This window comes from Anopheles coluzzii, chromosome 3, assembly GCF_943734685.1.
Source record: "Anopheles coluzzii chromosome 3, AcolN3, whole genome shotgun sequence".
NCBI lineage: Eukaryota > Metazoa > Arthropoda > Insecta > Diptera > Culicidae > Anopheles > Anopheles coluzzii.
The window spans coordinates 44,095,398-44,121,714 of NC_064671.1; the positions used below are offsets into that span (position 1 = coordinate 44,095,398).

The 26,317-nt window shown below is 45.9% G+C and overlaps 2 protein-coding genes and 1 non-coding gene across 16 annotated transcripts in view; 2 read left to right on the plus strand and 1 right to left on the minus strand.

The window, feature by feature from the left end:
- On the plus strand, positions 1 to 24,278 carry LOC120959966 (nocturnin). Of its 13 annotated transcripts, none has more exons than XM_040383793.2 (7): positions 1 to 427; positions 17,817 to 17,990; positions 21,726 to 21,958; positions 22,015 to 22,098; positions 22,206 to 22,327; positions 22,413 to 23,141; positions 23,246 to 24,278. In XM_040383793.2, exons 2-7 carry the CDS (start codon positions 17,920 to 17,922, stop codon positions 23,414 to 23,416), a joined length of 1,410 nt encoding a protein of 469 aa, XP_040239727.2. In that variant the 5' UTR covers positions 1 to 427; positions 17,817 to 17,919; the 3' UTR covers positions 23,417 to 24,278. The 13 variants fall into 13 exon arrangements, with proteins under 13 accessions (XP_040239727.2, XP_040239728.2, XP_040239718.2 ...); XM_040383794.2 differs by having other exon boundaries at positions 3 to 427; positions 22,033 to 22,098; XM_040383786.2 differs by lacking the exons at positions 1 to 427; positions 17,817 to 17,990 and adding exons at positions 19,830 to 20,171; positions 21,460 to 21,580.
- On the plus strand, positions 13,727 to 13,798 carry Trnap-agg (transfer RNA proline (anticodon AGG)). Its single transcript has one exon. It is a non-coding gene; the product is annotated as a tRNA-Pro (tRNA).
- LOC120959967 (proton-coupled amino acid transporter-like protein CG1139) overlaps positions 24,276 to 26,317 on the minus strand; it is a 9,840-nt gene continuing 7,798 nt past the window's right edge. For both annotated transcript variants that reach the window (XM_040383795.2, XM_040383796.2), the window contains exons 7-9: positions 25,696 to 25,874; positions 25,450 to 25,625; positions 24,276 to 25,378 (exon numbers count right to left, since the gene is read on the minus strand). In XM_040383795.2, the coding sequence (XP_040239729.1) occupies positions 25,137 to 25,378; positions 25,450 to 25,625; positions 25,696 to 25,874 (597 nt within the window). In that variant the 3' untranslated portion in view covers positions 24,276 to 25,136. The remainder of the gene's footprint in view (positions 25,379 to 25,449; positions 25,626 to 25,695; positions 25,875 to 26,317) is intronic.

Consider the following 26,317-nt stretch of genomic DNA (forward strand, 5'->3'; position numbering starts at 1 on the left):
GCCGGCCGGGCTGTTTCAATACGTCCAACGGCCTCGTAGCGAGCGGTTGCGCGATTCCGCAGATTCCGCAGTCCATTTAAAAGCCACGCCACGACCGGTCGCGCACCGGTAGTAGTTGGTTGTTGTTCTGTGGGAAGTGTGTGCAAGTCAGTTGTGGTAACATTGAAGTGAACACATCTCGAACCGCCATTGAAGCGAAAATCACATAGAAATAACCCAAACCCCGAAACTGTGCGAAACTCCGGGATCAAAGTCTAATGATTAGTGAGTCAAGGTGATAGCACATTCCGCCGCTACTGATCGCCCAAAGTGTGATAAGTTTAGCGTACCAGATACACACAACCACACGGCAATAAATCTTGACAGAGTGCTTACACTGATCGATCACCGCGCGGTAATGACAGGAGGAGCATTTCTCTAAAGCAAGGTAAGTTCGAGTACCAGTTTGAAATTTCGCTCAGCAATTTAGCATCATGTGAACCAAACGTGACAGAGTGCGCGTGTGCTGTTGCACAAAGTAAAGGATATGCCTATTGTTTTTACCCCACGTTCCGTGTGTCCAGCGTGTTTACGGTACTTGTGTGTTTCTTGGTTGTAACTGATAATACAGTCGATAGACGACGAACCTACGCGGGCTTATCGGAGTGCTTTATGGGAATCGTACCTAGAAGGAGAATCTGGTTGAAACTAGTTACAGCCGGCAGAAATACGGCAGTTTTGTGGTCAAATTTTTGCGCGAACATTCATGCCAATTCATCTGCCTTTCTTATCAGTGTTTCTCAAGAGCCAGACTCCAGTGCAAATATTACCGGCCTGGAGCACATCCGTACCATGATCGGGCAATTTATTACGCAGAAGGCATTTACAGTGTTTGGTGTCTGCGTGAACAGTACGCGTGAAACCATTACTACTCGTTTGAGTTGGAAAAAATCGATCTAAAATTGATCACCGTCACTGCGTGCGCACCGTTCGACCAGTATCGGTAGCAAGTCGGTAAAGTAAATTAAGCAGTGAAGTGAATAGATTGATATCCCACTAACTTCATCAGCGCCAAACCAAGGCATGTTTCCTTGTACGGTGAGAGGTAGTGATCGCATCGGAGCAGTAGTTTCAATGTCTCATTGTAGATGATTTAGAGGAACGCACGCAGCAGGCAGGCGTACGATCGTGTCCACATGTCACGAGAAGCAGGTCTGAAGTACACATTCAAACAAAGCTTGTCGGAATTCCGTTATTAGCGAGACACAGCTGAGGTGTGATTGGACGTGCGATCGATTTTAAAATCAGAGTTAACTCACTCGATCAAACGACCCTTCGGTCCAGTACCCTTTACAAGTGTACTGCCACTTCGGAGTGGGATGTGAATGAAACGAACGAACCTGCGCCGTTCAAGGAAACACATTGCCAAAACAAACCCTTCAAAAGCTACTCCCAAGGACGTTCGTTTACGGCCGGCTTATCTTCGCCTTGTTGTGGGCTGGCCTGATGGGCTGACCTTTTCCTCCCGACGAGGGAGAGGTTATCTGCCCCAGAAAACCGGACATTGGCACCAAGATTGCGCGAAACCTGAGGAGAAATACCGGCAATAACAATTAAATCTAAAATCAAAGAAAGAAAATGCGCAGTGGAAGTGGATTGAGCAACGAGGAAACGCGCGTTCACTACTCCAGATGAAGAGGATTACCTCTAACCGTCCTCTCCCCATAAACCGTCTGCTCGTCATGACCTTCAGGCAATTAGTAACAAACGGCACTCACACTATAGCCGCATTAAGCAGGAAGTTCAGCCAACTTGCCCCATCCCGGCGACATAATCACACCTTCTTTGACCCCGCGTGCAATCACACATACATGCCCTTCCTCTTTGTACGCGGGATCTTGTGCGGAAAACGATGCATCACTCTCTCGGCTCTGTAAGCGAGCGTCGGAAGAAGAAAGCAAGAAGAACCGATTGAAGAATAATAAGCGTCAACAGCAATTTATCGCGCGTCGCTCAACCGTCTGGGGTGGGTTTGGCTTTTCCTCCCACCCGTACCGGGCCGGTTTTTGCACCGGTTCAAACGGCATCAGTTGTAAGTGTACTAGAGTTGGGCAAAACGCACAAAAAAGCGGAACTGGGTCCGGACGATTCCAACAAATTTCGGACCCAGTTCCGAAGGGTAGGTTCAATCCGACAAGCCGGAACCGCCCGGAATCGTCTGGAATCGTCTGGAATCGTCGGAATCGTCGGAATCGTGCGGAGTCGTTGGAACCGTCCGGAATCGTCCGGAATCGCCCTGAATCACCCGGAATCGTCCGGAATCGCCCGGAATCGTTGGAATCGTCCGGAATCGCCCGGAATTGTCGGAATCGTCCGGAATCGCCCGGATTCGCCCGAAATCGTCCGGAATCGTCCGGAATCGCTCGGAATCGTCCGGAATCGTCCGGAATCGATCGAAATCGCCCGGAATCGACCGGAATCGCCCGGAATCGACTGGAATCGCCCGGAATCGCCCGGAATCGACCGGAATCTACCGGAATCGACCGGAATCGACCGGAATCGTCCGGAATCGTCGGAATAGTCGGAATTCCATTTCATTTCATGTCATTTATTCAGTGCATAACCTAATACAAATAGATACAAACAGTAACACAAGAAGCTAGATTGCATGTCGAACGATATTGAGGAATTCAGTGTGCGACATTCCTGGCTCAAATGTACGACAGGAATTGACAGATGCGCGGCGGCCGGAACGTGAACAGTCGCAATCGACCGGAATCGACTGAAATCGCCCGGAATCGACCGGAATCATCTAGAATCGTTGGAATCGTTCGGAATCGACCGGAATCAACCGGAATCGTGAGGAATCGTAGTCAACCAATAGTAGTAAATGTTAGAAACCACATTTAATACATATTTTACTTTTTTCGTCAGTGCTTTGCATGCACCTCCGGCAAGTATGGCTTCCCAAAAATGTTTGGAGCGTTCATGAAACCTCGTACGACTTGATAACTGTGTTCATAATTAGAGAGGTGCGTAGCTTTAGAAATCAAAATAGTACAAATGTAAGAATCTTATTAGTTGTTGATTAACACTAGGTTTACGGAACCAGTCAATTTGACGGAATTTTAACTTTGCAGTGAAATACGAACAATACCTTTTGTTTAATTTCGTTTTTTTTCTTTTCGTAAACTCATCATAACATACTATAAGTTTCTAACTTAAAACTATATTTACATTATATATAAGACGTTTCAAGTCATTCATACGTTCACTGGGGCCCCTCAATCGACGGGATCATCAACGGGGCCCCCAAATGGCCGAGGCAATGGAGATTGTTCTTCGTGTTATGGCTGTGTATGGCTGTATGTAGATGCAGCTGTAACGGTTTTTGGTCTTGTTGTATTCGCAAAAAATTAAATAGTCGATAAAAACCATATTGAGTATTTTTATACCCTCCCCCCCTTCCTTCTAACCTGAATCCTTTCCCATTTCCCCTTCTCTTCGGTCCAGGGCCAAGAATGAAAATTTTAGTTTTTGCATTAAAAGACACACACAATCCACTATCCTAGGCCAGGAATGTGAATACCATTTTTCGTGTGAAACAGCTGTCTGCTTTCGGCACACAATCGCAAAGCGGTAGCAGGGGCCCCGTATACAAGAACAGGACGGTTCATCCCAGCCAAGAGCGCAAACAATGACATCGATTCAACCATTTCTCGAATGAAACCTCAACCCACTGAAGCACCGTTGACCAAACGACCTTCCTAGGCTTTTTAATACTTTAAGCGCCGTGTCATATAAATTCGCATGACGGTTTTGCTCACCGTTCAGCTTTGCATCTGACGTTCAGTGATTCTCTTGAGAACGAATGAGGTAGAAAAGAGAGAACGAGAACGACATGTGCTACGCCGCTTATCGCAATGAAACAAAAGAGTGATAACAATCGCACGAGAAACTGTCGCTCTCATCGCTCTCTTGCCATGCGCTACGTGCTCACTCAAAAACTGTGACGTCAGGCTGGCGGTCAAAGTGTTAAAGCGACGCGAGCTTGGTGTCAATTTTTCCTGCTAATTTCTCCGGCTACGAGCCGCTGTATTGAAATTCTGTGTAGGGGCCTTTAAATTTGTGTCTGTGTATGATGTGTGCTTGTGGCTGTTGTAACGGGTTTTCTTTGTGGTTAAACGCAGCATTCTGTTCTGTGTTCTGTGCGTTGGATTTTAGCAGCAAGTGTCTCCGCGTTTTTTTGGTGAGCTCCTGCACCGACCATCCACACTAAGACCAAATGCACGGGGCCCCTTATTGACGGGGCCTCCTTACCGACGGGGGCCCTTACCGACGGGGGCCCTTACCGACGGGGGCCCTTACCGACGGGGGCCCTTTATCGAAGAGTCCACATAATCGTTGGGGCCCCGTAAACCACCTTTGAGTTTTGGCTTCAATATAGCTGTATCGGTTTTTTTTATCTTGTCTTCACGCAAAAAGTTATATGTTAATAGTGATAAAACATCATTTTAATATTAATGGACTTTTGGAATGGTCCAGGACATGGCCCAGTTCCTTTTTGGACATATGAATACCACCCCTTCCCGATTTCCCCTATTTGTCAGTTGACCACAAAAGATGAGTAGGGCCCCGCGTGAAAATTTAAGGTTTTGTGTTAAAAGCAGGCACGCTCCACGATCTCAGGCTTGAGATGTGAATACCATTTTTCGCGTGAAAACAGCTGTCTGTTTTCGGCACACATCTGCAAAACAAGTATAGGGGCCCCTAGACAAGCACAGGCACGTTTCATCCAAGCCAAATTGAAAAGCGCACACATCGATATCGATGGAATCGTTTCTCGAATGAAACCTCTACCCACTGGAGCACCGTTGCTTGCTTGGTGTTAGTCAATTTTTCCTGCTAATTTTACCGGCTACGAGCCGGTGTATTGATATTGTGTTTCGGGACCTTTAAATTTTTGTTTGGGTGTGTTGTATGCTTGTGTTGTATAACGGGTTTTCGGTGGTAGTTAAGCGCAGCGTTCTGTGCATTCCATTTTAGCAGCAAGTTGCTCTGCGTGGTTTTGGGTTTGGGTGTCTCGTGCACAGGCCACCCACACCAGTAAAAATTGACGATTTCTCGCTCTGTCCAATACTTTGCGCCAACGATGATGAGGTATTGATTTGAGCTGTGCGCGCGTGTCGCAGCGTTCTTCGCTTGCGACTTTGATGCAAGTATTGGCAGATTTCTTCGAACATTTAATGTGCTGCTTTGAGTAGTATGGGGCCCCGGTTTTCTGCAGTTCGGGGCCCTCGTGATAAAGTGCTTGAAGCGATGGGAAAAATTAATTAATTAAAAATAAGTCAATTTGAAATAGATGGTAAAAGTCCCATCCAGGAACGAAGTCGAACATCCACAATGACGGGGCCCCTAGATCGCCGGGGCCCCTGGCGGCCGCCCAGTCCACCCACCGTTTAACGCGCCACTGGACATGAAATGAAATGGAATTCCGACTATTCCGTCGATTCCGGTCGATTCCGGGCGATTGCGATCGATTCCGGACGATTCCGGACAATTCCGGGCGATTCCGGACGATTCCGGACGATTCCGGGCGATTCCGGGCGATTCCGGACGATTCCGACGATTCTGGGCGATTCCGGACGATTCCAACGATTCCGGGCGATTCCGGGCGACTCCGGTCGATTCCAGGCGATTCCGGTCGATTCCGGGCGATTCCGGTCGATTCCGGACGATTCCGGGCGATTCCGGACGATTCCAACGATTCCAGACGATTCCGGTGGAACTAGCGATTCCGTTTCTCTGGAGTCGGAATCGGAATCATACTTGCCGGAATCGGAGCGGAACCGTGGGTGCGATCCGGCGAACCCATCTCTAAAGTGTACCCGTGGAACGGGTATGATTGAAGTGAGTGAGCGCAGTGTGCAATTGCAACGCTTTAAATCGTTTGATGCATGCTGTTGCAGTATCAGCCCTCTCGTTTATAAAACAGAAGCGCAGACAATTACTCATTTATGCAGGAGCAAAACAGAAAAAAGCGTTTTCATCATCGTTTTTTTGCAACTTTGTTTGTTGCGCTTTTGCTGGACGGTAAACGGTGCTCCCGGGAAAGCTACGGGAGCTTTTTCAAAAATCGTGCATAATCATCGTTCAAAGGAGATGATGGATGTGTGGCGTTCATTAGTGAGTCATTTACACAGTCGCATTCAAGTATAATTTCAACAGCTCTTTGGACCAGGGGTTTGCAGTGTCTGGTCTGTGGGCCATCATTGAATCTGCATCGAATCTGCGTTAGTTAAATCTGCATCGACTCCGAAGTTTTGCCATTTGATTTGGATGAATGTAAGAAATGGAACCAAACGAGCATAAATTAAATAGTAATTTTTCAGGTTTTAAGCTGATGGAGTTCTCATTAATGAGACAATATTTCTGTTGCCAATTAATCTATAATAATAACAAATATAACTACAAAAAATAATAACAATTGAAATAAAGTCTTACCTTATCTTAAGGTCGCTTTAGACCTTGAGTGAAAGTGAACTTAAGTGAATTTAAAATAAATAATTATCAGAATATGGCTTATCGTACACCAAAAGAAAGGATATTCAATTCTCCAACTATTTAGTTCGTAAAACATATTGAAATAATAAATTAAATATATTTCCTTGTGATTCTCCGCTGACAATTATTTTTTCACGGTGAATAAAGCGGGGAATTACAAGGGGATGCATTTAATTTATCAATACAATATTTTTTTGTATTTGTAACTATCTTTGTCTAGATAGTTGGAGAATAGAATATCCTTTATTTTGGTGTACTATAAGCCAAATTCTGATAAAAATTTATTGAAATATAGCAGAAAACCCCAAAATTTCACGTTCAATTTCACTGGGGCTCAAACGCGAACTTTAGAGAAAAAATGTTTAAAGGCGTGAAGAGAAATTTAAAAGTCCATGCTTTTGTAATTATTTAAATTAAAACATTAAATGCTATGTACTTAAAAGCTCACACACATTGTGAATATTTCATAGCGACATTCATTGTCATAGCGACATTGTGAAGCTCTTTACTGATTTTTAAAATAATATAATGAAACGAAACGATTTCTTCATTGGCTAAGCAAGAAGCAAGTAAAAGGCCCTTTGTTGAACGTTTGATAATCCCTGCATTAGACTGTCTGGCGAGTGTGGTCAACCACACTTTTTATATCATTATAAAGTGCAATACCAAAAAAAACTGTTATGATCTTTTCCCTTTTGAGCGATGTTACGAACACCAAACAAAAAGCATGAACATTCTCGGTGTAAATCTTGTGGAATCTTCCTGGGGTAGCATTTAAGTGGATTAGGGAGCAAAAACCAGCAGAACGACTCATCCTCTGTACCGGTGGGGGGGTTCGGTCAAATGAAAGGCACTTCGTATAGACGAGATCGACAACGATCTTTCCGTCCTATCGTGACAGTGTTTCGTCAAAGGTCCCACCAGGACACGATATATGATCGTGCCGCCGTGATTCAACGTTGCTGATAACCGCCCCGTTGGTCGAATGTCCACACCGTGATTCGAAAGATAATGCATCACCTCACCGTGCACAGGTCGGATGCGCCAACATTGTTAACCGGGAAGGGTCTCTCACTCCCCAAAGAAGATCCAGATATCCCTAGGGTTGATCTGACTCAAGGTGAACCGTTCCTGTCAGGTCCCTTCCCCTCCGTACGCTAGAACACCGCCAACAACAACGAACACAACAGTTACCGATAAAAAGAAGGAACACGCTGCTACCGTGCGCAAGTGATTAAGCATAATCGTGACAGAGCGCTCACTTTTATCAAATCGGTCAGTTCCAACTGCCGCAGAACAATGACGGCGTTGTGGTGGGCCATACATACGGCAACAAGAAAAACGTGACCTGTTTCCTTAATGTTTGCGCCACCACGGGAACGTCCAAGCTTCTTCGCTGGCGTGATCCATTGCGCGTTTCCCCCAAACGAATGTTTGATAACTGTAGTCCCTTCTACAGCGAACATCACCTTAAGAAGCTTCCTTCCGTACAATACGCTGTCCGTCCTGCAGGCAAGGTTGATCAACCGTCAACAAAGTTAGGCAAATTAGACGCCCGTCTAAACTTTCCATAAAACTGTTGGCCCTTTTATGTTGGGACTTTTCCTGCCCTTCCGAAGGGATCACAGCTGTTCTCGGAGCGCTGCTATCAACGAGTTATGTCTGCGGCCGGCAGCCATCGTACCGGTGATAAGCATAACAGCCGGCTTCGAGCGGCTACTAGAAAAAACTAGTATTTGCCGCCGAAGGGCCATTACGCAGGGTCACGTTGTTTACAATCGCGGCACCAAACCCGAGTAATTGTGAAGCAACATTGCTGCAACAAGACGTTCCGTTGGCAAGAGCGACAGAGGGTGGATAGAAGAAGAGTGAGTAGGTGTTTACCATCCGTGCCACTTGTGGTCCGACTTGTTTTCGTCGTTTGATGATGATTCATCGGAACAGTCAAATTGATAAAAGAGATTTAGAATCAACGAACAATTGCTTCTGTGTGTGCATAAGTTTGCGATATTTGTGGATAGTTTACTCAAAGGAAGAACAAAAAAATCATTTGAATTCACGATCACGATCGCGGAGCGTACGACACCTCACAAACAACGTTTTACAGTTGTCGGCTTTTAAGATCGGACACGCCATCTACAAAATGTGCAAACATAAAAAGTTCTCAAAAAGAAATTGTATATCTATGTGTGCTGGAACTATATTTATGTAAATTATTTATTTATGTTTATATACAGTGGCTCCTTTGATGGTACAGCTCCATAGAATTTGTTAATTATAATTACTCAAACTGTCTTTTTCACCAGGCAGCCTTGTCCTTTTATGAAAATTATGTTACTTTTGGATCTGTCAATTCATGTGATGATCCATTCAACTCAAAATGGGATGGTCGGACATGGGATAATTAACCATTAGTTCATTTTGTCTTTTACTGTAATGCATTTTACGGTAGCTTGAGGAGCCATTGATCCTTGTTGCTCATGAAGACTAAATAATTACCTCATAGGTGATATATTTGGCCTTGTATTCATAGGTTTGTAGTCATAAGTGTTTTGTACACTTTGACTAAAATATAACACACCAGGTACGATAAGATAAGATGCTTTTTTAAAATTGATTGGAAATCGATGCTCAGAAAGAATATCTATAGAATAGTGTAAATATTTTCAATCTAGCTTGAGAACTGGGCAAGATATTTGCAAAAAATTGCGAAAAAATCAGAGTAGATCATCAACAGATAGAGAGTACCATCAATTTAGTGAACCACTGTGTATTGATTGCTGGAGTCACTTTATTCAGTTTGCTGAAAATGATGGATCGTTATTCAAGCCCCAGTTATCACATAAATTGCTAGTTAACATCAGACTCTCCTTAAATATGCAATACACCTCTAATGTGCATCGAGATCATGCTTTCAAATACTTTAAGTCCAATTGAAGCTCAAACAAAATTGAAGCAGCTTAACATCGGCTGCGATACCTCGGCTTAGTATTTACTAGACGTGCTCAATTCAGATGATATTTTGTAAATTTATGTTAAATAGGCTTGAGCTTCTTCCAACAAAAATGTTACTATGCTGAAGCCAAATCCCGAAACAATACTCAATCAATGTATACTCGTTTGGGATTAGGTAGATCAGCCCCAGTTTTTTTTAAGTTTGGAGAATGCATTAGCCAAAATCCAACGAAGTTTGTTTCAGTCATCGACAGAGTTTTTTTGTCCAAAATATTAACTAAATTTAAATTAAAAACAATGGGAATGTTAGCAATGACAATAGAAAAGGCAGCCCGTATTGGAATATATCCAAGTGTTCGATCTTGCATGTCCATCACTGTACACTACGATCATAACATTTCCTAGCCATAATCCGGGACGACAATGCTATGCCCACAACTTCTTAACCCCCTCTCCATTCCTCGTGCTCAATCGCACGTTCTTCCTGTTGAGTGTGTGTATGTGTGTGTGGTTCTACTACTCCCACACGATCAGTACCGTTCACGCTGTACTACCGCAGCATCACAGGACGCGCGGGTTGCATATCGCTGGGAGACTTCGTATTTTCCCCCTTCGTTCACCCTGCTGTAGGATTGACGATCTCTCATGGATAAAACGATCGCCTGGCGCTCAGCTCGAGCTCAGTATCGCAGTTCGGTTCTTGATCGCAAGATCGCGCGCACACGAGTCTCTCTCTTACTCTCTACAAGCCTTGTTGTTAAAACGCGAACGCTTCTTAGCAAAAGTGAGCGCAACCGGCAGTAGCAACACTTGCATATATCGTGCACAAACGAACCCCAACACTCCACGGACATCGAGTTTATAAACACAGACGGCGGCGTGTTGTGTGCACGTTTGTTGCCTTTTTAATTTCTTCCGCTTTTATTTAGCGCGCAACTAATCTCGTTTAGTGAAGCTGAGCTAGTTTAGGACTTGGGCCGCACTAGTGCTCGAGCAGTTGGAGTGGGCCACCGTGCTGTGCCTTGGCAAGTGGCCGGTTAGGAAGTAATTTAGAAACGTGTTTCCGTTGTTCGCGTTCGCGATCTTTATCGCCGGTTCGTTTGCCGCGCAGAAGACGCTACAACGTTTAGTGTCGTTTAGGGGTGCAAAACGCCCCCCCCCCCCCCCCCACTCAATCCAGTTCTTTGCTACGAAAGGACGCTCGATCGTATCGTGTGCTGAGCGATTGGCAGTTTCATCACATTCGCCACCAAATGCCGATAATCGCAATTAATTAGTGGTGCCATTGTATAATCATAACGCGCTCGTCGCTTAATGCGCAAACTCTAATGCATTTATCGTGATTGATCGAGCACAAGCGCCTCCAACTGGGAACACGGGGGGTGGTGGTGGACCAGCAATTGCAGGCTGCCCAGGATCGTGACGAAGATTTCCCGATTGGCATATGTGTGTGTGTGTTGTTAATAAAAAGAACAAATAAACAATCATAGCGAAGCTCGCGCGCGCCTTCAGCCTTGTTACACCATCGATTATTTAAATCGTGCCTTGTCGTGAAGTGGAATCAGCAAGTTGTGACGTAAGGCGAATCTTGATGCAATCAATAATCGATCATTGTCGAGGAAAACTTGTAACCTCCTTCCTAACAAACATTAAAGAACAGATGCACTTTTTACACCCAATGCAAACAATGATCGGAGCAGCATAAGGGCAATGTTCCAAAAATAAATATACCACCCCCTTATTATTTTTGGTGAAAATTCGCTCCAAACTGCATCACAATCACGAACTGCAGCGACCAAACGTGTGAGTGCGTTCGCTCCGCCTTTTTTTGTCTCCCTTTTTGGCGTACGGCAAAACGACCGGAACCCCACGATCCAAGTCGTTAACCAAGAAACGACCTTGATCTTGGGAAAGTATCGTGTGCGCGCGCCCGAGAAACGAAACACATCTGTACGGCTGGTACGCGGCTCCCCCGGCAGCTTGCGCGATCGTTGGCCCGACCAGCGAAGCAGACCTGTCCGCGCGTCCCACTTCTTGGCGAAAACCGGTGACCCGACAGGGGCTCTCGAATATACAAGAGCAAGTAGGAGCAAGAGCAAAGCAACACAAAAAAAAAAATCCGATATTTCTACGCTCAAACTTACAACCGAAAGCAAAACGCAAAAGCGCGGATCGTTGTAAAAAAAACACAGCTAGATTCACCACGACCGGGTGCCGCGCCTACCCTGCGTGTACACTAGACCCCGGCGGCGACAAAAAATCGTAGATCGTAAGATCGTGCTCGCCCGGCACAAGCGCCGAGAACCAGTCACCTGTAGGCAGTCGTTTAGTGAACATCACATGCGAACCACTTCTCGATCGCGATCGATCAAACGTGAATCGCGTGCGTAGATCAATAATAGAAGAGAGAAAGAGAGAGAAAAGTAACAAAAACGAGTGAAACTGGGGTGCGTGAACATTGAAACTGGGTTTTCCTTCTTGTGAGCGATACATACACAAGATAAATACGTTGGAAAACACGTGCGAGAGAAGTATTTGATTCTGCTGCGTTTGAGCCAAGTCAACTCTTGTCAAGACAGTCCCAGTGTCCCAGGGGAGTGGTGCATTAAGTTTAGGGTTTGAATCGACAACAACCCTTCCCCAAACACTGACTACACGAGCGATGGATCTGCTACCGGTGGGCCGGTTTGGCCCGAAGACACTGACGGAGAAACTGGGCACCATCACGCGGATGCTGCCGGACGGTTCGGTCGGGTTCCTTCGGGGCACCTGCCGCAAAGACTCGTCCGCTAACGATGATGAGGCCGACGACGTCCTGGCGATCGCTCACGGCCACCGTCACCGTCACCACCACCACCACCATGCTGAAGGAGACGACAGGGTGCCGCGTGGTGCCGAGGACGGTGAGGACGAAATCGACCTGAGCCGGTTCGCGAGCGAGAAAGAGGCCCGTGCGTACTTCAAGCGAAAGTTGGCCATCTTCGAGGCGTCGATGATGACGCCGGTCGCGGCCAACAGACGGCTGGCGGTGAGGAAGCTGGAGCTGGAGGGCGGTTTCGGTGAGCCGTACGGGTCGTCGGTCGGCGACAGCGTCGGTCCTATGATAGACGAGCTGGATTGTATCCCGCCCAGACAGCTGCTAATGTACTTGGTGAGGTATGTACTGGCAAACGGGACGGGAATGTCAAGCCGGGAGGAGGTGGTCAGTACCGATCGGGTGACCATGAAAAGTCATCACCAGAGGGTAATTGCCGTAATCGTCATCACACAAAAGGGTGGGATAGGCAATGTCATTGGGAAGTGTGTTGTGTATTCTTGGTTAGAACTATCGCGAGAGAGAGAGTGTGTGTCAGGTGAAGGTGCTTTCCATTTGGTGCGGGAATTGATGCAGTGCGTCGTTTCCTGGTGAAGGAGAGACTGTGTTGTAAACGCACTCATAGCCCGCTTGGCGATGAAATGCATGATTAGAATGACTTTCCGAGATGATCAGCAACCGTCGAGAGGGATTGCAAGGAACTGTACAAAGAAGACGCAACCAGTACACGCTGGGTATTTTCCGTGCTTTGTTGGAGGCAGCAGCCGTGTCGTGCGATTGAAAGTAAATGACTGATTAGTAAGGAAACGCTAATGGGGTGAAAGATTAATGCAAAGTGGGTATAGGGACTAGGTGGGCTTATAGGTTTGGCGGGAAGGCCATATTGGACGAACGAATGACAGGAGGGGATTCGATTGTGATACGTAGTTTTTCACCCACACTACGACACATCAACCAAAATAGCCATTGGAATTCACACGCATACATCAACAAATGATCGAATCCCCTCCTGTCATTTCGTTTTCATTTTTCTACAGTACGGCTGTCAATTTGTTCGGGATAAGCCCACCTGTATAATAAACCCACTTTGGATTAATGCATCGTTTTCTACCTCCCTTGAAGTGCATTTTGTCCTCGTCTGTTCTCCTGTGTTGTGTAGATTAACATTCTCCTGTCGATATAAATACCGTAAGTGTCGTGATACTCTGAAAAATGCATTTCAATGTTCCGGAGGAGCAGCATAAAGAATGAATGGAAGAATGAAAATTAGCTAGAGAGAAAGAGAGAGATAGCTCCGCTCGATGTATTCATGCTGTTGTGCTTTGCTTCACCCCACCTCGCAAGCATCGAAGTGAGCGCATGTGCGATAGTCGCGTAGATACTGTAGCGCGTTGTACGGCAGGTCATACAACGGGCTCGTTGGTCTAGGGGTATGATTTTCGCTTAGGGTGCGAGAGGTCCCGGGTTCAAATCCCGGACGAGCCCACCTCCGAGAAACATTTTTGCCTTTTTACTGTGGCACTGGTTTTCCCTCTCTTTTTGTTTATGAAATTAACACCTTCGCCTTACGTTTCTTTTCCGATGTTAACGCATTTTGTTGACCGGTTGTTGAAAATTGTATTTTTACGCATTTGCAATGACTTAACTCGCCTCTGCAATCAACAATCGCCAGCGAACCGTGAACCGAATTGCTTACGAATGCTGTTTTTCTGTCATTTTACGAGCATGGGAGCTAGAGGTTTTTGGACCGAAGAATATACATCATTTGATGAAATGATCCACCCGAAGGTAGAATACGATACGGCTGTGCATTATTAATTCTTGTGTACTATTCGGTCAACCGTACAAAAACGGAACTAGCTGGATCAATGTTTAGAACTAAAATGTTGCAATGACGTCTTTCGGTGGATTTCACAGATCACATGTTTTCGAACGAAATTAAGTATTATCGTACTGCGAAAGTTCCCGAAAACCATAAACAAACCAACACGCTGGCCGTGTCCTCTTCCTTCCCTCTACTTGATCCATTCTGTGGATGGAATTTGATGAGTGATGGAATTTTAATTAGAACCTCCCAAACCGTGGCAAAGCAAACAGCAGCAATAAAAGTGTTTTTAAGTAGCACTTTGGCTGAGAGATTTGGCTTTGTTTGTTTTGAGTTTTTGGCGAAATGTAGGAACGCGTCCAGAAATCTGCCCTTAACCGGATTCTGGCGAACCAGGAATTGGGTGAAGGGAGAAAACTGGTGTAACGACGACAGCCAGAAACGACGCAAAAAGAATTATGTAAATGTGGGGACCTGATATCTAGACCACGCTAATCCAGTCCAGGTTTTGTTGTTCGGGCGTTGTTTTTCTTTCAATGTTTGGGTGCGATCATTAACCTTTGCCGGCGCCAAGGCGCGATCGGTGAGTCATGGTTTAGATTTCCCCAGGGATCAGCAGTGTTGTGGATTGTGTTGCAATGATGCTGCGATATGAAATTAACAACCGATCTCTCACAAGTCACTTAAAACAATGCTAACGATAGTGGAATTAAAGCGGTACCATTCATCCGATGTTAGGCTGTTTAGAGTCTATGATTAAGTGAATTAATTTATTTTGGTGATGTTTTTACCACAAGAATCTTTTTTTTAAATTCATTTATGATGTTTGTCTCACACCTTTTTTTTTGGGGCGGGTGTTTTGTCGATTTTTGTTTCGTGCCACTTAACTCGTGGAATGGATAAACAACCAAGTGGGCGCAGATCTTTTTTGTTGTGCTTTGTGTCCCGGTTGGAGAATCGTTGTCGTTCAGCTCGAGACGCAATAAGTTGCTCCCGAGCCTTTCCCACCGGTCAAGAGCTTTGCCTTAGTCATTCCGGGATACTTTATTCAAATTGTGTTTGTGCTTTTTGTGCCTCTCCTCCTGTCAAGGGAAGCTTTTTGTTCGTATTCATTTTTAAACTTTAAACTTTGTGACGAGTCATTGATCATTGGACCGAAAGGTCCTCGGTCCGGGGAATAAGCAGGGGCTGTTGAGAAACAGTAGTTCTTATTGTTTTTTTTTAACCCCCATCTTCTATCGAAGCTGAATATCTTCCTTGGTAGGACTTTGGAGCAGCTACACGTGGCGCCACCGCTTGACCACTTGATTTCCGTGGAACTTTTCGCACCGCATCGCGTAAACAACACACACGGGAATTCGTTCAGTTTTGGAGGTCATCTGGCGTGTTCTGATGACTCCGGGCGATGCACAGTGGCGAAGGGTTTTAGACGAAACCGTAGTAGCAATAACAGACTAAAAATGAAAACAAAAAATCCCTCTGTCTCTGTTCCCTTTTTGCTTTTTGCCTGCCCCCGATCGCTCGAATCCGCTCGATCGCTTCCGTCTTTGATGAATAAAATTTATGACCACGTTTCGTTTAGAATAGAACGCCACACACGCTATCCGGGGTCTCGGGGGGTTCTCTGCGTCGTGCCGCCTTACCGTTACATCGTTTAAAGCGCACTTGACTTATTCTAGAATAGATTCTAATCCAATCGCATTCTATCGATCACTCGATCGTGACCGTTCGATCAGGACCTGGGAAGCGGGAAACAGTGAAAGGGGTATGGGCAAACTTCACTTGCCGCAATTTTATTTCCCAACCTGTGTTCCCGAGGTACAATGATTTCCCGAGCCAGTAACGGTACCGCCATATGCCCGAACGATCGTTAATCAAAAATTCATCCGCGGAAGAAATGCACCCCGATCCGATCCGAGTGCATCGATACCACCTCCCCGCACCACCGACCAGGCGATGGTTTTAAAAAGCCGCCGCACTTGCCGCCAGACGCGTGAGGGTCCGTTACGGAAGCGGAATGCGAGATGTAAATTACAGTTACGGCGAGTGTGGGGCCTGGTCGCCCGCAACCTTGAAGGATATCTTGCCAGATCGCTCGCCTCCAGTTGAGCGGACACATCCACATGAACAAAAACAACAACACAAAAAAACACCCGCGCCCTCGGGGCACACACGCGAGTACGTGCCGTGTGTGCGCGGCGCGCGCACGCTCGCGCTTGGATCTTTCTTCCGAATTTGCGGGCGCGCGCGCGTTCGTTGTCGTCCCAACCGCGGTGTGTGGTAGGGTTTAGCGAGACCTCGACAAGGGGCACGAGCTCGTAAAAATAAATTGCCTGCCAGCCTACCCAATGGTCCATGTGCGATCACAGGGCGGTCCTTGCATGGCTGGATGGGATGCAATGGAACGATCCGAAGTGTGTGGAGACGGCTCTCTGGTGCACTTTTGCAGTCGTACCTTGAACTATTTTTAACCCTAATTACTATCCCGAAATTGATGATATTTTGTTGACGCTTGCAGATTGCTCTAGAAACTAAACGTGTATGACTTGCTAGCGTTAGTTCGAATAGTTTGACCTTTCCACAGTCCGATTGTCTATTATTTGCTACCCATCTAACCACTCGGAACCTGAGGTACGGAAGCAGCAGAACGGTGCCACCCTGTTGATAGGCCGCTCAAAAACGGAGCTTAATAAAAACGGCTTTAAATACCGCTTGAAACCGGTTCCGAAGCCAGATTGATTGCATGCATCTCGCGTACGAACGCACTACTCTGGCCGTCTTCCGTACACACATCCTTACGGCACACCGGCACGCCATTGCATTTGGCGTGCGGTACACACAGCTTGACGCACGCTTACCGGTCCGGTCGGCCGACGATCGAGATCTTCCGGTCGTGACCTAGGTCATAACCCCTTCTAGGTTTCTAAAACAGGTGGGGATCATGAATCAGAAACTGATGGATTCGGTGAAACCAGACAGGTCTCTCCCCACCCCACCGTCCTCACTGTTTCGGTCGCAGTGCGTGTTTTGTGAGCTCGGGGTGCAATCAAAAAATGGAATTCCCTTTTTGGTGGGGCCTATATTGCGTCACCTATATTGTGGACCACTCTAGTATGCCTTTTCAGGCCGGAGTGGTCGAATATCGTGTGTAGTTCTGAATTAGCAAGCCGTTCACTTTCGTGCAATGGTTCGGCCGTTCGATGATCGATGTCATCTGTTTGATGGACACCCGTTCTCATGCAATGTAATGATTGATCCGAATAAATGTGAAGGTTTGGCGGATGGTCTGGTCAACGACACATGCTGCGGTAGCAGCATCATTAGACGGTGGCATATTTTTTTCCCGGATATTGTGGCCGAGGGAACGGAAGAGTCTTTGTATTAGTGCAGCATTTATTCAAATGCATATTCGTTACATTAGGATTGTCGTTTGAATGTCCTTCGCAGGTGTACGTTGCTTAATTGCTCTTTTTTCCTTACTATACGGTTATAAAAAATGCTATTACGATAAATTGTAAAAAGTATTTGGTTCTTTACTCTTTACTTTAGTTTAAATGCTACACTAATTCTATCAAGTTTGGTTCACATTGATGCTATTTGCTATGATTTTTTTAAACTGTTTCAAATCCATTATTGATATTCCAAAACTAATACAACATTCTTTCGTATTATGAACAGCACGCTTTAAGCGCAAACGAGAGAGAGAGAGAGGATCTAAACCAAGTAAGGCGAACGCGATCCTAAACATCCTAAAAAAACACCACGAGACATCTGCGTCAGCATGGATCTGCTCGTTCGCACTACTTGGGTATTCACAACGAAGCGCTTTAAGAATTTACTATTCATCCCAAGGTAATTTCGGGTCATGAAAGTGTTTCTATATCAGTTCATCACTGTATGTATGTCGTAGCAGTAGCTGCAAAAGCTTTTTCCCCAAACACAAATGTTGTAAAGTAGAGGTTTTGGAGGTAAAATTCGGAAGAATGCATGCATAACGGCCAAACTGTTGTCGACATTCAAAATGTTACCGGTTCAAATTACCGTTTCGTTGCATCTGTGGCTGTCAAACTTCGGCTTTTGCCGTTTGCGCGATGTGGATCGCTCGACTTGGCGCTGTAAATACGCAAACGTCAAACCAATGATTTCGGATTATTCGTGCGATTCAGGAACACAATCAGTGTGACCAGAAATACCGATTTATCTGTATTCCTACCGATTTTGTATATGCCTACCGATTCACAGATAACCCAAGCGCCACAGATTAAGCTTAAACGACTGGAAAATTGAGTATCCATAGAAAAAAAAATAAAAGCTCCACAGCTTCATTGGTTTGATCAATAGATGGCGTATTACAACTCATCATTATATTGCTAGCCTTTTCTTGCAATGTGTTTCGACAAGTTTCATCTTATCATATAGCCCTATACCTATATAGCCTTCTAACTTTCCGAGCAAAAATCTCTATGAATGGTCGTGTGGTCAGATACGCGGGTATCAACACCAACGACCATTACTCAAATCTCACTTGCTTCAGTGCTGGTGGTTTCCATTGGAGTTTAGTATTTAAACAATCGCATCGCCGTTCTAGTTCTAGCGATGCATAACTTCAATGCGAAACCATACAGCAGTACAGAGGAAATGAGAAAGCTCTCCTCCAAGCGATGAAGCTCAACTGGTTGGGGTATCCCACAAACAGATGGCGCCACCAGCTTTTTTGCTATTTTTAGAATGCATGAGTCGTTTGCCGTCTGCTAAACGAAGTCTTTCTATATTCCGTTTAGGTAGAGAAGTTGAGTCGTTTAGAAGCCGTTTAGTGGTCGTTTAGTGGATTTGTGGCACTTGGGAAGCCTCCTAAAACTACCGATTTTTCATTTAACCTACCGAAAATCACAGATTTTTTCATAATACAGACCGAAAAGTCATAAAACCAATACCCAAATAATTTAATTAATTAAACTCCATATGGAAATCACCAGCAACCTTAACCAAAATTTCAACAGAGACAACTAAGGCCCGTGTCTGTATTTCGTGAGGTGCGATGAAATCGGACGCACTGGTAATATTTTATATGGGATTTGACATATAATGTAACCCGGCGCTATAGCAGCAATCACGACACCGAACATGAAAAATGCATGGGATTTGACATGTTCGATTTGTTGGTTATCAAATCGGACATGTCAAATCCCATATATTTTTCATGTTCGATGCCATGTTCGATTACTGCTAGAGTGCTGCCTATGACGTGCGATGTTGTCATACGATGGAATCAATTAAGGAGTCTTTTATACAGGATTTTTAGAAACAATCTCTAATTTATGTTGTGTTATCATTAAACTTACTAATTCATCCAAATAATCGAAATAGCTGCTGACAGCATATTCGATTTGCACTGTCCTAAGCGGCCGCGTGTAGCCCCGAAAAGGGTGCCCTCAACGTTCTGAAGCAAATATGCATCTCAATCATTCGTTGAGTTAGATTCCCAAGTACAATTTTCAGATCGACACTTCAGAAAGGCCTTATGTGACTGCTATGAACCAAATTTAAACTATCTCCTTCAAATAGATAAAGGATGTATTTTCTCGTGCTGCTGAACCTTCGTTGAACCGATATCTTTAACTCCTACCGAAAACTACCGATGAAATTTTGATGCACCTACCGAAAAACGCCAAAATAATCTGGCCACTCTGAACACAATCGCTGGCAGTGCAAAACGCCGTGTGTTGACCACCGATGGTGCTGCGTGCGCGATTGTGTCGATGTGTGCGTGCGTGCGTGCAAGTGAAATAGGCAAAAAGGTGCACAAATAATCACGTAGCGAAAGGAAGCTAACGGGGTACTGTTTAGTGAAAATGCCAAAACAAAGCACCTGAAACCGTACGCAATCGCTGTGCATTTCGTAATAATTGGCCGATCGCTGCTCGTGCTGCCGGATGTGATATTTGTGATTTTGCTGTTTGCTTTTGGATTGTTATTTTTGCCACCGCAGTTTCTACGCAGTTTCTGTACCACTTGGATGTAACAGCGGACATTGTAAGGACACCGCCGCAGGACAACGCCTGCGACCGAAGTGCGTGGGAATTGAGGCAAACGGTGTACTTGGTCGCGGGTCCCGCGTGCCAAGCGCCGAAATGCGTATCTGTTCCGCCCATTCTTTTTCACACCTTTCGCCCATGTGAATGTCGCTCTCATCCTGTTGTGTTTTGTTGCGAATTCATGCCGCGGTCGCGGTGTTGGCACAGTGTGATCGAAAAAAGTACGCTCGCCACCGACCCAGCGACGGCGATCACTTTTTGCGTGTGTGATTTTTTTTTTATAGAAAAAAGAAAAAAGAACCCCAATCCATACTTTCATGAAAAACTCTTCCATTTCATCGATCAAACAGCAGGGGACGGCAGGAGCAAGTAAATGTTGTTTACAGCTCACCTTTAAAAGGGAAATACACACAGGCACACCCGCTTCGGCCACTTGTTTTGCCTTGGCCTTCAAACTGTGCTTTAATCCTGCCAATTGCATGTTGGTGTTTTACTTTTTTTTTTGTATTGCAGTATTATGAGAAGTCTTGTAGCCGGTTTGATTTCGTTGGCAAATTCTTCCTTGAAGGTGTTGTGGAGGTAATTGTTTTTACTGTAAAAAAGTTGTACGATCGTAGAAACGCCACCGAAATTGCATACAGAAGAAATCAACCCATTTTAAACTGTTCTCCAATTTAAACAATTGTGTTCATCTTTGGGGTCGTGATCGAACACTTCCGCCAGGGAAGGACTTCATAAAATCATTTCAAAATGTTTCGGATGGCTGTTAATTTGCCAAATTATCACGTTGTCACGTCCGGAATCGTGTAAACAGTGTAGAAAGGCTATTCGTTTGCAAATAGAGGAAGCTGGTGCGCTCGAGTTGTTGGTTGCGTTGAAACCGGAATTCCGAACCCCGACTTCCCGAGTTGTGTCGCTACAGGGGCACAGCGGTGCCACCACGGTTGGGGTGATTATTATTTACATATTTTAAGCAAAAGATGTAGTTTACCTTTCATAGAAACAGATACACACACACACGCGCGCAAACTCTTTCCCGGCATCGTGATAACCGGTATGATTGAAAGGGGTCACTGAATCGTATTACTACATCTTGCGCGCCAAGATCTACGCCTGATCCGCCGCCAATGCACGCGGCGCTATAGAATGTGGCCGTCGGCGCTATCCTAGATCGGTTAAAGAACGGTGTTTTGTTGTACGCTCTCGTCTGTGTGCAGTGTGATCGTACGCGTTAGTGCCGGTTTGGTGGTCGCAAGATTCGGACGTGTACTATTCTCTTCTCTCAGTTTGCAAAACGATGCTAGATCCGTGCGGTGAAATTCAGCTTACCGAAAAGCCCTCCCACGGGGGTGTGCCAATGAATGGGGCGCTGAAGAAAAGCCATCTACAGCGGGTGATGCTGCAAAGGTAGTGGGTCGCTTACCATTGTAGAGTTGTCCTTTGTTTTGTACAATCTTCATCAGTGTGTCTGTAATTGCAATGCAGCAAAAAGAACAACTAATATCTGATGCTTTTTTCGTGTTTATTTTCTTTCCCTTCCCTCTCCCTACAGAATGGGCTCGTTCACATCAGCGCCGCAAATAAAGAATGTGGACTATCAGGATGATAAGCTGGAAATCACGGACGGTATGTCGGTGCCGGATCTGGTCGACTACTGCCGGATAGCGCGCGGCGACGAACGTCCCCAGCTTGTGAAGCGCAAATTTCTCAAACCGATCGATCGCTTGAACGGTAGCGATCTGACGGACGGCTTCAAGATGCTGCAGCTGGACTCCATCTCGAAAAGTAAGCTACCGATGGACCGGGGTACCGCGCTGTGTACCGGAAAGATCTAACCAAAGCTTCCCTATCGTTTGCAGCGTGCAGCGAACCATCGGCTACGGCCACACAGCTTCGAATATTCCAATGGAACATGCTCTCACAGAGTAAGTAGGAGTAATAATCATTTAGCCGCAAAGAGACACACTTAAATTGAGCCTTTCTTTGTTGCGGAGTTGATTGAGCAAATTTCTGTTTCGTGCGCTACTTTCAGCACTCGGCATGCACAATGACGGATTCGTGCGCTGTCCGCTCGAGGCACTGACGTGGGAATGCCGGCGGTATCAGGTGATTGAGGAAATTGTACAAAACGATCCCGACATTATCTGTCTGCAGGTATGGTTCGATGATTCCACTGTGTGTGATGCGGAAATTTGTGAAGATATTAACCAACCGTTTACTTTTACCGATTGCCCTCTAGGAAGTGGACCATTTTAAATTTCTGCAAAAAATTCTCAGCACACAAAACTACGAGGGCGTGTTCTTCCCCAAACCCGACTCGCCCTGCCTGTACATAAACGGCAACAACGGACCGGACGGCTGTGCCGTGTTTTACAAGAAGGATCGCCTCGAAATGGTCAACCACTTCACCCGCGTGCTGGAGGTGTGGCGTGTACAGAGCAATCAGGTGGCGATAGCGGCCGTACTGCGAACGCTCGACACACAGCAAGAGTTTTGCGTCACCACGACCCACTTAAAGGCGCGCAAGGGTGCGCTGCTGTCGAAGCTGCGGAACGAGCAGGGCAAGGATCTGCTGTACTTCATCGACGGTGTGGCGGAAAATCGGCCGGTGATACTGTGCGGCGATTTTAATGCGGAACCGATCGAACCCATCTACAGCACGGTGCTAAACTATAAACCGCTCGGGCTGGCCAGTGCGTACTCGGACCTGCTGGCGGAGGAATCGCAGGATGAGAATAATCAGAACGCGCTCAACACTGTCGTTGAGCGGTCGGGTGAGCGGTGTAGCCGCAGCAGTATTGGATCCGCGCACAGTGCCACCGACGACTGCGGGCTGTCGAATGGCGTTAGGACGAAGGCGGAACAATCGGCGGCATACGAACCGCCGTACACGACGTGGAAGATCCGCGAGGAGGGCGAAGTATGTCACACGATTGATTATGTGTTTTATTCCAAGGACAAACTAACGGTACGTACAACGGAGGGGGGGGGGGGGGGGGGGTAGAGAATTTAAATCAATTTTGAAACTGCCGAAAAACTTACCATATTATTCCCCTCTTCATTGGTCTGCAGGTGAAAAATTGCCTCATGTTCCCTTCCGGCGAGGAGATTGGTGTGGATCGCACGCCCAGCTTCCAGTATCCTTCCGATCACTTTTCGCTGGTGTGCGACATCGAATTAAAGCCCGCGAGCGATGCTTCACAATCGGACGTTTGTAGCACGATACCGAACCATCAGCTGTAGTTCTGTAAGGCCGTTAGGCGTAAATGAACACGACCGGCTTCTGCATCTGGCGAGTGACGCAAAAGCGCAACAGGTTGCCGCGCTGGGAATCGGTTTCAGTTCCGTATTGAAATTGCTTCAAAAATCGATTTTCCTTTATGCGGCGGGGCGTTTGTTTTAGCAGTCACAAAACCGCAGTTTGAATCGTTTGGGTGGGAAGCGGCAAGGCGATTTTAGTTTTATTTATGTGATAGCTACTGTGATCGTGTAAGCAATGCAGTGCATAACCAGGTGTCAGACACAGAGAATTAAGCTAAAAACAGGAAGAAGGGACACAGAGGGGGGTTTTAGGTGGTGTAATAAGTGTTGTTTTCTTTTTCTTCGTAACAAATTAGGTATCGTGTGTTTTTTTTCTGTATATGTTTATGATTGACTTGATTTCTGCCATAACAAATGCGTGTAGCATGGTTCTGATAACATAATACCGGGACCGGGCTAAGAGCAACAGGTTCTCTCTCAAAGAACGCCTCCCTAACTAATCGAGGTTACCGCGTAACTTCGCAATTTACAAAAAAAATGCGTGAATCAGTAAACCCCCACTGCGGAGCAAATTGAATATAAAAATAGCTCCACCTTCAATGCTTGGCAAGGCCTGAAGGTGGTGTACAAATTATCCCCCCAAACAATATTTATAACCCAGATGTTAGTAGCATTAGAATCAGAATTTATTTCCATCGAACAGAAGAATGTGTAACGGTAAAAGGAAGAAAATTATATATTTTCATATCACTCACCAGCGTGCAGTAAAGGAGACAGATGCTGCTGAAACTAGTAGTGTGTAATGGTAACGATCTATTTATAATAAAAAAAGAAGTAAACATAATTTCGCCCCTCGTTTGCTTTATTCACGCTTTGCTTGTCGCGCTGCTGCACCGTTCGATGTAGGCGAACGGTGTCGTTGGTCGCGTAAAGGTATCCTTTTATTCTGAAGCGGGAAGCGCTGTCGCCTCCCCGCGTAAAGCATAAACATACATAGTAAGTTCGTTGCTGGCTGAACTCACTCAGCCGCCAATTTCCTGCGTAATCGTAGTGGTGGTGGTGGTGGTGGTGCATTGAGTGATTGTACAAAGCTATCGCTATCACCGTTTTCTACAAAAAGAATGCGTGAGAACGCTTACACCACGCGCTGGCTTTGATATGCAAATCTATAACTCTGCTCTAAAATAGGCTTAGCCATCCACTTCTTCCTTCCTAGTTCCGTTTGAGGTTGCTGTGCGGTTATTTTGTTGAAAAAAAATCAATTCACTTAAACTTCTGCTATATGCTTTTGAAAACACAAAACCTTACACACCTGAGCTAGCTTGCGTACTGTGGGCTGCTTGGCTTAAAATCAATACTAGCAAACCAGACACGAATGTTTCTACTAGGTTCGATGCTACAAATGATATGTTACAAATCTTCACTACCCAGTGTACGACGAATCACCCAGCACCGACCCAGGCCCGGTGTGCAGCAAGGAACGGTCGGAGCAAATGCCCTCACCCTAAGGAAGCTTTAGTGCACAACCGCGTCTTTTAGCTAGGAAAGATTGCTGTAAGTAGTATCTGTTTGGTTTGTTGCCCTTGTTTTTTTTTCTTCTTCTGCATAGTCGATCTGCAGCTACTTGGTCGTCCTGTACTGTGCTATCTTGCGGCCACGCTGGCAGCCTGCGCAAGAAGCTACCGGCTCGGTCCGGGCTGCTTTACATGAAGCTAAGAATAATATCGCGCACGCTCGTGTACGTGCCAGCTACCAGCCCGACAATGCCGAACACGATCAGAATGATGTCCTTCCAGAGTGTAATCTTGCCCGGGCCCAGCTTATCCGGCCACAGCACACAGATTTCCATGATCGCGGGAAAGGCAATGCCCAGCGCGGACAGACAGAATGCACCGAACAGCGAGATGAACAGACCCAGGCGAGGAATGGCAACGGCCAGCAGAACTGTAGGACAAAACATCGTGACGTTCGTATACTAGCATGTGGATTGGGTATGGATTAATGCATCTACTCACAAGTGGTAATGACGACGACAATTCGCACCAACATCTCGTACACCAGCTTGTTGTTGGAGTCGCGGTACTTCTCCACCAGATACACGTTCCAGATGATGTCCACCGGCACGTAGCATTGCAAGCCGTACGAAATGAAGATGGCTATGGCGAACAGAACTCTGATCGATTGGGACATGCTGTAACACGGAAAAGGGAAATAGGATCAATATTTATCAGTCCACTGGAATATTGGTCCAGGATACTTACATTTCCTCCTGGGGCAGATTGAGCGTGATGCTGCCGGCCGATTCAGCGCCGTACTTCAGATAGCCTAGGAAGCCCATGCCGGCGTACAGGAAGACAATCACAATCATGCCCACGTTAAGTACACCGCACGAGCCGCCGAATGATTTCGGGGTGGCCATATTATTTTCCAGCGCTATGATCTGTGAAGAAGGATTGCAACTTAATGTTCTTCCGAATGTGACTGATCAGAAACGGTCTTATAGTGATTTATAATCACATGTCTCAACACCTAATTCGCTACTGAACAAAAAAATAGACCTCATTTATACCGATCTGAAAATAGATTTTGATCGAGTCAACTTAAACATCCTGCTAGCAAAATTTGAGCCAGTATCAGTCGATTCTATCGTGTGAAGGTTGATAATGAGGTCGCCAGGTTATTAGGGAGTCAGGGGTGGGTTCGGGATGTCGGGGGCCTTAAGTGGTAAGAAGAGTTGAGGCCCCCTGCAGATGATGGTTAGTGGGGGATCGGGAGAGGGTAGAAGAGGGTTACCCTGATGCTAGAATCTCTAACGGGACTACTCTACACTACTGTTGGGTTTCAGGAACCATTCATTGAGATCCATTCATATGAATTTACAGC

Coding starts and splice junctions, on each gene's coding strand:
- LOC120959966 (XM_040383784.2), top strand. CDS start 12,161: ATGGATCTGCTACCGGTGGGCCGGTTTGGCCCGAAGACACTGACGGAG. Junction 12,655..21,725: donor CTGCTAATGTACTTGGTGAG/GTATGTACTGGC, acceptor CTCTCCCTACAG/AATGGGCTCGTTCACATCAG. Junction 22,328..22,412: donor CCGACATTATCTGTCTGCAG/GTATGGTTCGAT, acceptor ATTGCCCTCTAG/GAAGTGGACCATTTTAAATT.